This window comes from Galendromus occidentalis, unplaced genomic scaffold, assembly GCF_000255335.2.
Source record: "Galendromus occidentalis unplaced genomic scaffold, Mocc_1.1 scf7180000075432, whole genome shotgun sequence".
Classification (NCBI taxonomy): domain Eukaryota; kingdom Metazoa; phylum Arthropoda; class Arachnida; order Mesostigmata; family Phytoseiidae; genus Galendromus; species Galendromus occidentalis.
The window spans coordinates 37,601-53,381 of NW_003803422.1; the positions used below are offsets into that span (position 1 = coordinate 37,601).

At 50.9% G+C, this 15,781-nt stretch overlaps 2 protein-coding genes across 2 annotated transcripts; both read left to right on the top strand.

Moving 5' to 3' along the window:
• The first annotated feature begins 7,260 nt into the window (after positions 1 to 7,260).
• LOC100909045 (GMP synthase [glutamine-hydrolyzing]-like) lies at positions 7,261 to 9,934 on the top strand. Its single transcript, XM_018638362.1, is given in 6 exon segments — positions 7,261 to 7,417; positions 7,606 to 7,818; positions 8,152 to 9,036; positions 9,039 to 9,080; positions 9,083 to 9,708; positions 9,833 to 9,934. Coding segments are annotated over 6 exon segments (2,025 nt in total).
• A 1,788-nt stretch (positions 9,935 to 11,722) lies between these two features.
• Positions 11,723 to 12,808, top strand: LOC100897804 (ATP-dependent DNA helicase PIF6-like). Its single transcript, XM_003737307.1, has one exon. It carries the CDS (start codon positions 11,723 to 11,725, stop codon positions 12,806 to 12,808), a length of 1,086 nt encoding a protein of 361 aa, XP_003737355.1.
• The last annotated feature ends 2,973 nt before the right edge of the window (positions 12,809 to 15,781 follow it).

Consider the following 15,781-nt stretch of genomic DNA (forward strand, 5'->3'; position numbering starts at 1 on the left):
TTCGGCCTAGGGCCAAACCGAAGTTCGCGTAAAATTACGGAGAATTCGTTCGTTGAGAATGAGTGGAACACCCAAATGGATAATTTTGGCTCGCGTTTCGAGCGAGGCTGTTCGTCAAGTCCGATGCTCTTCGATTGTCTCCATGTCCATCCCACATCATTATAGTTTCGGAAAAGAGAAAGTGAAGGATAGCAACGCACGCACTGTTTCACGATCGAGTAGTGTCGGCTCTGAGCATTCAACAATCCAGAGGCTAGCGCTCAATTTCCCTACGACTTCACTGTGGCTTCTCTCTTCCCTCGGACGCATTGCTTAATCAGACCTTCACGGCTTCCCATTAATCTCGACTCATAATCTATCCCACAACACTTATAATAATCAGTGACGTGAAAATTTCGGAAATGCAAACTTGAGCAGCGCCGCCGGCAATCATTCACAAGCAACCTTCATTTTACCTCCCGATGCCTTCTTGAGATTTTTTCTCGGAAAACGGTTCGTCGCGCCGCCGGAGCTATCTGTAATTCTATGAGAGATATGAGTTCTTTGTGCAGGTGTCGAACTCATACACGATATGCTCCGAGAGAGAGCTGCGGACGCATCCATCTTAACGGCGTTTGTCGGCTAGTCTCGCCGGAGCACTCCGCTTTATCGAGAAGTCATAGCCGATGACATGGGTCATGATCACGTCTCGCAATCTGAATCGTATGTGCGGCAGATCAGATCCAAATGAAAAAAAAGGAGAGCCGTATCCACGATGTGTTCGAGTATACTATAAATTGAGGAGTGAATGATCATACCCGCGCGTCCAAGAAATCAAGCCCACGGAGTCTCGCTTCTCCTACTCTACGATTGCTCTTGACACGGCGAAGGCTGATGGCATTGACGAAGAGCTCCTCGGATTTCTGCCGAATGAACAGGAGCCGCCATCGGCCGCCCCCGCTGGCAATTGTGTCCACTACTTTCCACTGAAAGTCGAACTTCCCGTTTCGGGAATGAACGACATCAAGAACTTCGGTTTCGCCGAAAACCAAGTCGATTACGAGAATCCGCACTGTTATTATATTGGACTCAGGGAATCTCCCTTGGTTCCTTCACCATTCATTCCTGTCAGCGCGGCTTCGGAGAGGAGCGGCCGCCACTGTGGCGCACTGATTCCTGATTCCAATCGGTGAGGCTGTCAGAGAACAGCCGCGGCGGCGAACGCAGCTACGGGTCAAATAGATCCGCCTTGGAGCCTATATCTTTCCGCTCGCATAGAACTTGTGACACGGTTGAGAGCAATGTTCTTGCTGTGCAGCACTCAAGTTTGGAATCCATGACGAATTCTGTCTTCAAGCAAACACTGAGCGCTCCACATCGTGGGGGGAGATTCGGAACTTCGTCGGACTGGACCGCAGAAACAGAGATTGAGGTTTCGGAAAACTGCATAGTTCCACAACAGCGGGGCTCGACCTCATGCTACCACTCAAAGGCGCTACACAATCGAAGACCCGTCAATCATTGACCCAGCCTACCAGGGAGCCAGTGCAGTAGACCGTGAACGCCAAGCGCCATATGATCAATTTTGAATTTCTACTCCTCTTCGCGCGCTTCCGGTGCTCTCGGTGGGGGAGCTTTTGTGTGAAACGGGGGTGCGCAGAGAGTCGCGTACATGGATGCCGAGCTTAGTTCGTAGGTTTCCAACCTTGAGGCAGTTTTTCCGAGTCTTTTGACGCCGATTCCTGTTTGACAAAAAACTGTCATTTCCGTCACGCAAGGTATTCACCGATGGCCCCTCTAGAGCGCAATGACGTAGTTCTACGTCAAAAATTTCCATCCATCTAATGAGTCTAATGTGAGGCCGCCATTCTCTCTCTCGCTGTGGAGCGCTTCGTGCAGATGTCCTAGATCTCATAGAACGGCACAGCTCTCGTAGAATAGCTCGAATGGAAAAGGTCACATATACGTAGTAGCTGTCCCTTAGGAAGTGGGAACTACATAGTCGTTAGTCCTTAGGCAGCGGGATGGTGCCCTGGTCGTTAGTCATTAAGCAGCGGGATGGTGCTCGGCGAACTTCTTAGTGGAGAGAGTCAGTGGAGAGGGCCGTGACGAAGATCTCAGCTCGGACCGGAGAGGAAATTGGTGATTTTCCAGGATAAGGTTGTAATCAAACAACTGGAAAACTATATCTTTCACTCCCTGAGGCGGCTCCGCATATTTCCAGTGTAGTTTAGAGCCAAAGCGAGCAGGAATAGGCACCGATAATGGGTACGGCGAGTCGGGACCTTACTGTTTTATTATATGGCCATCTCCGTCTCGCTGTGGAGCGCTTCATGTAGATGTCCCCTAAGTCGGCGACAGTCCACTGCTCCGAAAACCCATTGCCCCAAAAACCTAATGCCTCGAACATCCAATGCCCCGAAAACCCGATGCTCCGAAAAAATGGGAGGAGCCTCGAATGCAGCGAAGCTTCTATGGGGAGAGAAGCTCTCGCGCGGTCAGTGGTAGTGGTGGAATTTGCATTGAGGGATCGAATGTTTTTGCATTTCCCGACGGGCAGGTGAACGATAACAACATGAGTTTGGGAGACGCATGCAGCAACTCCATCGTTATCACACGTTCGTTCCTTTGGTGCATCGTATGGTCTCGATAATTTCATGAAGGATGAATGTGGAAGTTCTGCAGTCGTCGTGGAACAATCCTCTGCTCCGTGTCAACGATTTCGTATACGAAGTTGACAACCGTAAACAGGATCGGAATCCGGATCGGAATCCGGATCGGAATCCGGATCGGAATCCGGATCGGAATCCGGATCGGAATCCGGATCGGAATCCGGATCGGAATCCGGATCGGATGCGCAAGGCTGCTTCTCTCCGTATAGAAGCTTCGCTGTGTTCGAGGCTCCTCCGATTTTTTCGGGGCATCGGGTTTTCGGGGCATTGGATGTTCGGGGCATTGGGTTTCTGGGGCAATGGGTTTTCGGGGCCATGGGTTTTTGGGGCAGTGGTTGCACACCCCTCGTCCCATCTTAAGTCCGGATCCTCGTCTCTCGAGAACCCCGCGCACATCTAACATCTCCCGCTTCGTATACGCATTCCAACCCGCTTTCTAGAATCATTAGAACCCCACATCTCAGAACTCGATAGAGACGGTGATCCTCAAGTATAGGTACTCTCCTAAGTCCCTTACTCTAGAAATAGGTACATAAGGACCTGTTAAACACAGAATAAAGGACTGTCCGCTATCCGGTATCCTACCCTCAATTCCTGTGCGTATTTCATCACTACTTCTCGTGCGGTCTAAACCCCTACTCTCAATCAGTGCCAGCTCCTGACTAGAGCACAAAGCTTGGAATCACAAATTCTGACAGTCGATACTTCAGACATTCGACTTCCCAACAGATACACAGGTGAGGAATTTTTCCCTGGAGATGCGGTCGATCCTGAAACCGCTCTCGCATAGCAACATGGGAGCACGCGCTCACTAGGTTCGAGAAGGCCGCGACTTGAGGCCCAATGCTCCTCCCTGAATATGCACAGGTCTCAAGTCGAGACTCGCTGTCAAGCGCTGACGGGCATCGAGTTCCGAAGACAGGGGAGCGTCGGCCGACGCCGACGTGTTGCTCCGATGTGTTCCGGAGTCCAATCGTGGGGGTGAATGCTCACTCAGGCGGAAGGCTCGTGGCGCGTGAATTCGAAGAAGAGGAGCATGACTTCCGATTAGCACGACTTCCGACTCATGTGTTTCGCGAATAAATTCGGACAGCTGACGGCTGATGCTCCATATAACCCTTTCCCGGTATGGGGGAACGAATCCTCCGGCGGAGATTAGATGTTTCGTGAAGTACCCCTCACTCCGAAGCAGAAATCGTGGGAGTAGTGTACTTGAGCTCTGCAGCTCGCCGGATTTCCACGGCCCAATCGCGAGGCGCCTCGGGAGTAAGTTCCGCGGTGGGCCCGCCGCGATCCGGAGTTATATTCTCTTCGTGCTCGAAGGCGTCTCCACGAAATTTTCCTAGCTCTGACGAGTGGTGGGATAGCTTCGCGAAACCATAGATCTAGACGGGACCTGTGCTTGAGATTGTGAGGAAGCACGCACTTTAAGTTTCGACATGAATGAAATCCATAAACAGAAGAATTTATCGGTCTCGATCAGAGTCTCGACCCAACTTGTCGTCTATCTTAATCTTCTGAAATTGATTGTTGCGAGACCCCCGCCTCTAGAAAATACGACTTTGAGCTCATCCTGCGGCATTCCAACCTGTCCGCTCCTCGCTCAGCTACACCGTGGTCATCCCCGTGAGGCCGTAGAGTGGCCAAGGCTGTCCACCGGCCCCGCCGGCGAACACTGCATCGTCTCAGGATGGTGGTCTCTCCCCATCTCATTGAGTGTCCGAGCTCGGTCAACGAATCTACCACTCAATGACTACGGAGAGGGTCGCTCACCTAATGGATGAGGAGCCAGAACCCATATTCGGTACCCTTCCCCCGATAAGCGGGTCTAACTGACGTTCATTGACGTATCCCCGCTTCGCTTTTGCTCCTCAATCTCTTTATGGAAGACTGCCGCTGTAATCAGTGTTTGGACGAGGCTTAAACCGGTACCGTCCCGGATGCCCGATTTTGACATGCCCGATTCCGACACGCCCGATCCTGCGAGGTTAGGGAAAAAAACGGGAAAATATGACCATGAGGCGACCTAAACCTTACCGGACTCGGGGCGAAACACGTAATTGGGTTAGGCCCTCGAGCCAGTGCTTGGCCTCGAGTGTGCACTCGTCCCAAAACCCGAACGGAATTTAGGGTAGCGAACTTTCGCAAATACCGAGCGATTGCGTCCGGCGTCAACGCATGATTGGAGCTTGGACGTAACCGAACGTTCCGATATCACGTCCACTCTCCACACTGTTTTGGATTGTTGAAATTGGGACGTTGTTGTTATCCACGCTGATATGACTCCGACTCAAGGACCATGATGTATGATGCACTTGAACCTCTGAAATTATGTGGTCTAGACCGTGCAGCTAGGATCGGGATGTTCGGTTTCATCGAAGATCTTTACATGGTCCATGAAAGAGCTCCGAGCCCGAGCGACCATGGAAACTCTTCCGACGGGAATCTGAAGTTCGAGAAGCCAATGAATCACGACACTGCGGATTCGACCTTGACCCCTCGCTGAGAATTTGCCGTCTTGATCACATCCCCCTCCCCACAAGCAAATCCATTGCCTCAGGCAAGACTCCGCGCGGTTCGAGACGAGCGGCGCGGTGGTACATCGCGGAATAAAATGCGGATTTTTTCAGGATGAGACCTTGTCTCCCACACGAGAATCAGGTGGGACTCCATCGCAGAGAACCCGATTATTCCCCGGGTGCTCGTGAGCACCGCTTGGATTTGGCGAGCTCCGCTTTGAATTCCCGGTTTCGGGGGAGCGCCATGTTGCAGCAGAGAAGGCTGTTCTGAAATCGTGGAGGAGAATCCTCCATGAGAAGTGCAGAGGAGAGTTCCGAAGACGGTGGGACCCATTTAAGGAAAACGATAAACGGGCTAGGATAACGGATTCGTTGGCCGCTAGTTCCGAGTAGGTGAGCATCCGCTTGTTCTGCCCCAGGTTTCTCCACACTGATCAACATGACTCGGAGAAAGTCAGTGTGCGCGCTAGAATCCTTCTCTGACAGATCTACAGCACTCCCTCTGCTCTGTCACATTCCCTGAAGCTAGTGTTCCTTGGCTCGGAGCACGAGAGATCGGATTCGCGATTTCTGTCAGATTTCGTCTCGGGCATTGATGCCGGTACCATGGTGGTCTCCGGTGATCCAGGAGGACAATCGTTTTGACGGGGACAGGGAGTTTTCTCGCCGGAGGCTCGCTGATAAATTGAAGCTCAGAGTTCTTATGACTTGCTCTCGAGGTTCCATACACTCCATTAGATTTGGAATGGGATCGCTACGAGACGTTTGGCAGCGCCCATGAGGTCGTTGGAGGCATCCTGGGCTTTTGACCAAGAGATTCTCCCAATTCTGTGTTCCACGCTGAGTCTTGCTGAATCGACTCATGCTCCGATGAGACAGGGCCTCTGGCATCGTGGATATGGACCTCTGAACATCCATAGGGGATGCATTCGGGAACAGGCACCAGAAGCCCGATGGGGACTTCTCTCCCCACAACATGTTCCGGATGAAAATATCAGAGGCATGGGGAATAATCAGGTTGCGTCGACGCTATTGACTTCTCTCCAGAATTCCCCGAATCCTATCGAGATGGGGTATCTCTACGTGATATGCACCTCGAAGCAATGCATACCGGTTGGTGCCTCACTCGATCCTTCACTACCACTCTCGATCTTCTCGGAAACTCTGAGTTTCGAAAGAAAGAGGTGGGGACATCATTTTCGAGAGTCAAATCGAAAATGAGGGTGGGTCCACCTTCACGTTTTTCTTCTAAGCCCAGCCGTTCTCCAGGGAGAGAATCGGAAAAAAAAGGGACGCTTCTTCTTCCTCCATAGGGAGAAATCGAGATTGAGACTTTTTCTCGTAGGCATCATCCCTGATTCAGTGGGCAATATTCTTTTCCGAGGGGAAATCGAAAAGCCAGGGGGGTCATCCATCGCCCTCCTTCCTCTGAACCTCACCGCTTCCACGGAAAAAAACCAATCTGGTTCGCTTCCGATATATACATTCGAAGTATAAGCAGGTACTCGGCCTTGATCCTCCTGGGTACATTTGCTCTATGGATCCGTCTTCGGAAGCAATGTGAATAAGAGTACCCGGGACGTTAAACCTTGGCTGTGTGGATCAGCCTGAAAAAGTTTTTTGGTTCGCTTCCGATGCCGACGGGAGCAGTATGGATCAGAGACTGGAACAGCGATGAGGAGCTGCAGAGAGAGAATAGGAATCTCCGTGCCCAATGACACAATGGCCGACGACAATCGACTGTTCTCCTCCAACCTTCAAATTCTCCATATATTTTTGTCATAATCGGTCCATGGAACGCGTCCGCGACAGGGGTACAGCGACGCAATAGTAGCGCCTGCATGCGATATTTGAGTGGCGAGTGACGATCTTGTAAGCCTCATCATATCAGAGTCTTGTAATCTTATATCTTTAGACGAACACTATCTTACAGATAACGCCGGCATCATTATACGGCATCACCCTCGCCTCACGGCCGCATGCAATTCGAGAAGTCTGCTTGCCCCACGGAGCCCAGGCCAGGATCATTGCCATCGAGGACGCGAGTGGCCCTGCCTCGGGAAAAACTCCGGCTGACTTGAGCTGCAATTATGAACGGGAATCTGCACAGCGATATCGTGTGTATCTTAGATGCTGGTGCTCAATATGGGAAAGTTATCGATAGACGAGTTCGCGAACTCAACGTCGAATCCGCCATCATTCCGTTGAGCACCACCGCCAAAGAGATAGTCGCCGCCAAGTACAAAGGTATTTCCCAGATTTTAACCTGACGTGTCATCACTAATTATAACTAATCGCATCAGTTATAGTTCATAAGTTGTAACGTTACAAAGGATAAGAAACGTACCATGCTTCTGTCAATCGAGATTTTTCCGGGAAGATCTCTAGATGTTTTTCCCTCGGTCATCTCAGTTTTTTTCTTTCCTCGATTTCAGGCATCATCATTTCTGGGGGTCCGGGTTCTGTTTATGCACCGGACGCTCCTACGCACGATCCCGAGATCTTCAAATGCGGCATACCTGTTCTCGGCATCTGCTATGGAATGCAGCTCATCAACAAGGAGTTCGGAGGATCCGTAGCCCGCAAGGACAACAGAGAAGACGGCCAGTTCACCATCAACATAGACAATTCTTCTGCCATCTTCAAGGGTAGGCTAACATGTTTCTCTGCACAAGATCTTAATCTCTTATCTCCGCTTCGATTGCAATCGGCCTTGGTCGAACAGGTCATCATCCTATTGTTATTTGTCCCCCGACTCGTATCGTACGCTGACGGGTAATCGCGACGCCGCCAGAACGGCGTTAGACAGGCGGACTGTCTCTCCGAGCGGATATGCTGCCTAACCGTCCGGGACGACCCGACGGAGTATCGGTTTCCTATTGTGGACTCGTAAAGAGAATATCGACGTCTAATTGCTCACGTGCCTCCGGATTCGTCCGGACTCGGAATTCCAACCGACCAATGTCTTTTTTCCCACTCAGGGCTGGAAGCGAAGCAAGAAGCTCTACTGACGCACGGGGATTCGGTGGCGAAAGCCGCGGACGGTTATGCGGTCACAGCCACGTCGGGAGATACCGTAGCCGCCATCGCATCCGAATCGAAACGAATATTTGGAGTCCAATTCCATCCCGAAGTGGATCTCACACCGAAGGGCAAAGAAATTTTCCGCAATTTCTTATTCGATGTGTGCGGATGCACGGGATCCTTCACTCTCCAGAGCAGAGAAGTGGAATGCATCGAGTACATTCGGAAAACAGTCGGCTCCTCGAAAGTTCTCAATCTCGTATCGGGCGGCGTAGATTCCACGGTTTGCGCGGCGCTCATGCGGCGAGCCCTACCTGAATCGCAGGTGATCGCTCTGCACATCGATAACGGCTTCATGCGCAAGGACGAGAGTTTCCAGGTTGCGGAATCCTTGGAGAAGATTGGACTGAAGCTCAAGGTCATCGACGCCTCTCAAAGGTTCTATAATGGAACAACCGAGTTGCCCTGCGATCGGTCCGATCCCAGCAAGGGTAAACGACGGACGAAGGTGTTGACTCAGACCGTCGCACCCGAAGAAAAGCGAATGATCATTGGAGACACATTCATGAAGGTCGCCGACGAGGTGGTCGCGGAATTGGAACTCAATCCAGAAGACGTATTTTTGGGCCAGGGCACGCTGAGACCGGACCTGATCGAGAGCGCGAGCGCTCTGGCGTCCGGTTTCGCGGACGCTATCAAGACCCACCACAACGATACCGAGCTGGTTCGTATGCTCCGCGAGAAGGGACGAGTCGTGGAACCTTTGAAAGATTTCCACAAAGACGAAGTCCGGGCCCTCGGCCGAGACCTGGACCTGCCCGAAGAGCTGCTCATGCGCCACCCGTTCCCGGTCCCGGTCTGGCTGTTCGTGTCATCTGCGCCGAGGAACCTACATGGAGAAAGATTTCAGCGAGACTCAAGTGCTGTGTAAAGTCATTTGCGACTTCGCGCATGCGTCCCAAAAGAAACATTCTCTTCTGCACAGAGTGGAAAACGCATGCACCAAAGACGAATTGGCTTTCCTCACTGAAATGTCGCTGAAACTCAAGGTGACGCCGACACTGCTGCCTATCAAAAGCGTTGGGGTCCAGGGCGACAAGCGCACCTACAGTTACGTGCTCGGACTGTCCACGTTAGACGGCAGAGTTCCCGAAGACTGGTCGATGCTGATGAAGTTCGCCAAGCTCTTGCCGAAAATCTGCCACAACATCAATCGAATCGTGTTCATCTTCGGCGAACCGATCATACAGCCCGTGCTGGACATCACTCCAACCTTCCTCACACCCAACGTCTTGCAAGTGCTGAAACGAGCCGATCATGTCGCCCAGAACACGTTGCGGAAGCACGGGGTCACCAAGAAACTTTCCCAGATGCCTGTCATTATAGTTCCCATTCATTTCAACTGTGATCCTCGTCAGACTTCGTGCCAGAGGTCGATCGTCGTACGAACCTTCATCACTGAGGACTTCATGACTGGCGTGCCTGCGCAGCCCAACAAGCACTTACCATTGGAGGTAGATATCCCCGTATCGAGCATTCATTCCATGACCATATGTCCACAGTAATGATGAATTTTCATTCTTATCCTCTCAATCCACTCCTCCCGCCGATTGTTGACATCACTTGTCTCCTCCGCAGGTCATTTTAGACATGGTCGAGCAAATTCAGAACGTGAGCGGTGTCTCCCGCGTGATGTACGATCTAACTCCGAAGCCTCCCGGTACCACTGAGTGGGAATGAATTCCGCACGAAAGCGACAGCGGTGGTATCAGTGAGGATCTTCTCAGGAAAGGATCTCAAAATCAGCCCTCGATCGACCCGCGACGTCGGAGTAGGCACCGTCCAGGCGAAATCAGCGAGGGATTTTGAAATCCCAACGGCCGTCCTGTGCTTTGTCTCTATCACGCGTCGTGGCCGCATTCCGTTCCAGGAAGTTTTCGGAAAAAAGATGCCCTTTTGTGAAACTTATCATTTTATGCTAAGTCTAGATGTTCTTAGTTCGGTAGACATGAGGGTGATTGCGGGGGATCCGTCGCCTGTTCGATGGTTTCGTCCTTCGGACCGAAAAAAAAAAAAAAAACTACCCTCCGTTGGAAATTCGATGCAATTCCTTCATTGTGATGCACGTACGTTTCGAAACCAAAGTATCCGTCTTGAGTGCATCCCCCACAGGTATTTTGAGCGGAGCTCATTATCGATCAAATATACATGAAGCTTGAATGAAAATGTTGTGCGAATGTTGCCTGGTATTTAAGTATTTGATTTTATCTTCTTCTAAACATATAAAAAGAAATGTGCGTATGTCTGTCATGGTCGCATACATTTCCGTACGTCGCGTTCGGTAGGTCTGATTCGATCGGGATCGAAGACGTGTCGCATAGGGGAAGGATATCAGCACATCGAGTTTCATAAGGATGGAACGATTGCCATTATTTCCTCTTTTTTGATGATATTGGCGGACATTGTCGACGATAACGATGTTCAGTATCTTTGATCATGATAGCTCCCATTTTGATGCGACGATAACGAAGTCGAGTCTGTCGACGACAACGATGTTCAGTATCTTTAGCAACGATTCCCATTTTGAGGCGACGATAACGAAGTCGAGGTTGTTGTCGTCGGTCGCGAGGTGCGAGAGTATGCCTCCCAAACGGAGCTCACCGATGATACCGACTGAACTTCCGGTCGAGTTCAAGCGACTGCAATTCCCGGTGCGATTAGCCTTCGCGATGACGATAAACAAAGCTCAAGGGCAAACATCAGGTGTTTGCGGGTCGGAATTAATGAACCCATGTTTTTCCCGTGGTCAACTCTACGTAGCTTGCTCAAGAGTCGGTAAGCCATCGAATCTATTCGTCCATACCCCAGATGGCAAAGCTAAGAATATCGTCTATCCCGGCGTTCTATGTAGAATGATATGATGACACAAGGATGAGCTTCAAGAATTGTTGTTAAGTAATTAATGTATCAGAATAAGTACTGAAAAATAAGCAGACCAATAAAGATTTCTAAATTGTGATTGGAATGTAATCATTAAATGGTAGTCAATGACCCACAGCACATCACACATTTCCGTACGTCGCGTTCGGTAGGTCTGATTCGATCGGGATCGAAGACGTGTCGCATAGGGGAAGGATATCAGCACATCGAGTTTCATAAGGATGGAACGATTGCCATTATTTCCTCTTTTTTGTTGATATTGGCGGACATTGTCGACGATAACGATGTTCAGTATCTTTGATCATGATAGCTCCCATTTTGATGCGACGATAACGAAGTCGAGTCTGTCGACGACAACGATGTTCAGTATCTTTAGCAACGATTCCCATTTTGAGGCGACGATAACGAAGTCGAGGTTGTTGTCGTCGGTCGCGAGGTGCGAGAGTATGCCTCCCAAACGGAGCTCACTGGGACGCTTGAGTCGCAACGCTCCTTGATGGCGGGCGAACAGCTCATTCAGCATTGAAGTTGCCACTTGATCTGCATCTGAATGAAGTCCCTATTTGTAAAGTCACTAAGAAATCCAGGATGGGGAAAATGCTCCAAATCTGTGAGCTGATCATATGGGACGAATGTACGAATGCCCACAGAGAGGCTCTAGAAGCTCTTGACAGGTTGTTGACAGATTTACGGAATAACGAGAATCTTTTTGGTGGGGCTCTCATTCTACTTTCGGGCGATTTTCGACAAACGCTACCGGTCATTCCGCGTGCGACACCTGCTGATGAAATAGGCGCCTGTTCAAAAGCGTCGAAACTTTTGCGCCACGTAAAGATGTTATACTTGAAAATTAACATGCGAGTCCTCAGAGATAATGATACATCCGCCAGCACATTCGCCAATCAATTGTTGGACATAGGATGTGGGAAAATGCAAGCGAACGGAGACACTCAGACCGTGACCCTCCCGAAGAATTTCTGCACTCTGACAGCGAGCCAAGAGGAACTGATCCAGAATGTTTTTCCGAATATCACAGAGAATCACCGAGATCACAAATGGTTGAGCACCCGGGCCGTACTGGCACCAACGAACAATGACGTAAATACGATCAATTCATCTATTCTAAATGAGATATCAGGAAACGAGAAGACCTACACATCGATTGACATCATGTTGAATCAAGAGGAGGCCGTGAATCATCCAATTGAATTTTTAAATTCTCTCGATATACCGGGCCTGCCGCCGCACGAATTGACCTTGAAAATTGGCGTGCCAATCATCCTTCTTCGAAACATTAACTCACTTATGCTATGTAATGGTATTAGACTTGCGGTAAGAGCTCTATCAAACAACGTTATTGAAGCAGTCATTATGAACGGAAAAGAGGGAAAAATCGTTCTCTTGCCTCGAATACCGATGATACCGACTGAACTTCCGGTCGAGTTCAAGCGACTGCAATTCCCGGTGCGATTAGCCTTCGCGATGACGATAAACAAAGCTCAAGGGCAAACATCAGGTGTTTGCGGGTCGGAATTAATGAACCCATGTTTTTCCCGTGGTCAACTCTACGTAGCTTGCTCAAGAGTCGGTAAGCCATCGAATCTATTCGTCCATACCCCAGATGGCAAAGCTAAGAATATCGTCTATCCCGGCGTTCTATGTAGAATGATATGATGACACAAGGATGAGCTTCAAGAATTGTTGTTAAGTAATCAATGTATCAGAATAAGTACTGAAAAATAAGCAGACCAATAAAGATTTCTAAATTGTGATTGGAATGTGTTATGGATCCCCCTGTGCCGTTACGGACCCCTCTGAGTTCGGAAAAGAATTCTAGTCCGATCGCACAATGTCACAATTTATTGGTTATCTTACTCACGGAGATCGCCCGCCTCGTGCGCGGCGTCTCTTCTACGCACTGACTCTTCCGTAGATGCACATGTTGGTCTGACTGAATCTATGTGCGCGCGACGTTTTGCGACGTGCGCGCAACCCTACAAGCGGCCCGAAGCCGGAGACCCGAAATACCTACTGCCTTCCCTAACATTCGGACATCCTGACATACGCGACGACCTCGTCGCCGATTGGAGCTATTCTAGCGTCGAGAGTTATGTAAAAGAACAGTTGGAAGTCTATCCGGATGGGTCGAAGATAACTCTGGGTCTGGGAGTTCTCGCGGAGCGTCGGAGCATCGGCTGGGTTGATGCTTGATTCCGAAGGGCGTCCTCGCGGTTGGTTGGTCGGTCATCGTTGACTGGCGGATTTGCGTCGTGGCCAAGAGTGTCAGGGTCTTGTGGCGGTTGAGAATCGGGGGCGGGATCTGTAATAGTCTCGGAGATCGTTAGTAACTCATCTGGGCCCTTAAGAGTGTCGCTAACTCCAGATTCCAAACCAATCGCTGCATCTACATCATTGACGTTGGGTAGGAACGGCGAATCATCATTTGCTGTGCTCGTGTTATGACCGAAAAGACGAAGTTGGCTAATGTGAGCCGCGGTACTGTATTTCTGGCGGGGATCGAGTGAGATAATGACGTAGACATCTTTGTCCAGAGCCCGCGTCACGACCATAGGGCCACGGAAGAGCGAGTCCAATTTTCTTGAGGTCCCGTCGGCGGCACGCGGTGGCGCAGCGAACCAAACGATGTCCCCTGGATTTAGCCTCTCGGCGATTCTATGCCGGCGATCGTAGTATTTTTTTGCCTCCTCAAAAGATTTTCTTAGGCGGTCTTTCGCCTGTGCTCGAACTCGCTCAGGGTTTTCTCGGGTCATAGCCGTAGGATGCACGAGCAAGCTCAGATGTCTGTCGGTGATTTCCGGATTGAACCCACACAGCATGCGGATCGGAGTTTCTCCGGTAGCGGCATTGATCGACGTGTTTAGCAGCAGCTGAACTCGTTTTAGGTATACGTCCCAGTTTCCGGTTCTTCTTGAGTGGAGCATTTTCGCCAGTAGCGGAGTCACGATGCCGTTGACGCGTTCAACCTGTCCATTCCCGGAAGCGCGCCGCGGGCAAACTAGTCGGTGCTTAATGCCCCGATCGGTCGGTGAAGCTCTGGAACGTTTTCGACGTGAAACACGAACCACGGTCCGTTGTTAGTTGCGCCGGAATACCCCAGTCGGATGTGAATTTTTCTAAACGCTGAGACAGTCTCCTTGGCTGACGTATCGCGGACCGCCTCGAGGTATACGAACTTGGTTAGCCGGTCCACCATGCTAAAATGTGAGTGCGTTGAGAGAAGGTTGTCGGGTAAGGACCCACGTGATCTGCGTGTACTGCTTCAAAGGGCTGATCGGGTATCCGGATCTCTTGCAACACTCCGGCCTGTTTCCCGCTGTTCCTCCTGTGCGAAAGGCAGGCGATGCATCGATGGATATGGTCTCGCACGTACCTCCTGAGTCGGGGGAACCACCATTTCTCCAGTATCGCCTCACAGGTGCGCTGCACTCCGAAGTGACCGCGCAGATCGTGGGCTCGAATCACGGTCGCCTTCCTCTGGCTTTCTGGAATGACGAAAAGGCTGGCGCTCGGCAAGCGCTTGTACAAGAAGCCCTGGTAGATTTCGAACGACTCCACTAATCTGTTTTCCGAGGGCGATCTCTCTTCGGCGGTTCTTCCAAGAATTTCGATTTTTCTTCTAATGGACGAGTCTTCATACTGGACCGCTCGTAACTCGTCGTCGTAGATGATAGGGATCCCGATCGGCCTCGCCGCGGATTCTTCCCCGGCCATCCACTCCTCCAGGAAGCCGTCGAACTCCGTTTCGCCCGTTTCGGTAACACCACAATAGATTTTCTCGATACCAACCGGCGGTTGTCCCACGGGGTTTCTGGACAGTGCGTCGACGTGAGTCATTCGGGTCCCAGCCCGGTGCTCCACGCGGAACTGAAAGTCTTGAATAAGAGCAAGCCAGCGAGCCATTTGAGGGTTCCGCGTTGACCTTGTATTGATGCTCAGGAGAGCCTGACAATCCGTGACGAGTTTGAACTGTCGGCCGATGAGAAACGGTCGAAGCTTCTCCAACGCGAAGGTTATAGCCAGAAGCTCCAATCTGGATGAGTGATACGACGACTCGGTGACACTGCATTTTCGGGAAACGCATCGAACCAGATGCAGACGGTCCTCAGCGTCCGGCTGCAGCAGCATAGCGGCCAGTCCCACGGATGACGCATCCGTGTGAAGCTCGATTCGCGAGCTCGGGCAGAAGAGCCTCAGTACGGGCGGCGACCGCATGATGGATTTCAATTCCTCGAAGGCTGAATTTTGCTGTTCCTCCCACGAGAACTTGCATTTAGTCGACGTTAAGGCGCTGAGGGGAGCCGCTATGGCCGCATACTTGGGAATGAACCTCCGAAAGAAGCCACAAAGGCCCAAGAACTGTCTGACCTGAGTAGCGGAACTCGGCGTGGGGTATTCGGAGATGGCCTCGATCTTATCTTTCGTCGGTGACACTCCTCCGTTTTTGATAAGGAGGCCCATGAAGACGACCTCCTCGAACCCAAATCGGCACTTCTCCGGGTTTAGGGTGAGCTTGGCAGTCCTGATCCTCGAGAAGACCTCCCTTAGGACCGGCAACAGCGCATCGAAGTCCCTCCCCTTGACCAGGACATCGTCGAAGAAATAGAAGCAGGAGCGCTCGCGGCGGAG

What these genes read in the sequence shown, in the direction of transcription:
- LOC100897804 (XM_003737307.1), top strand. Translation starts at nt 11,723, where the DNA reads ATGGGGAAAATGCTCCAAATCTGTGAGCTGATCATATGGGACGAATGT.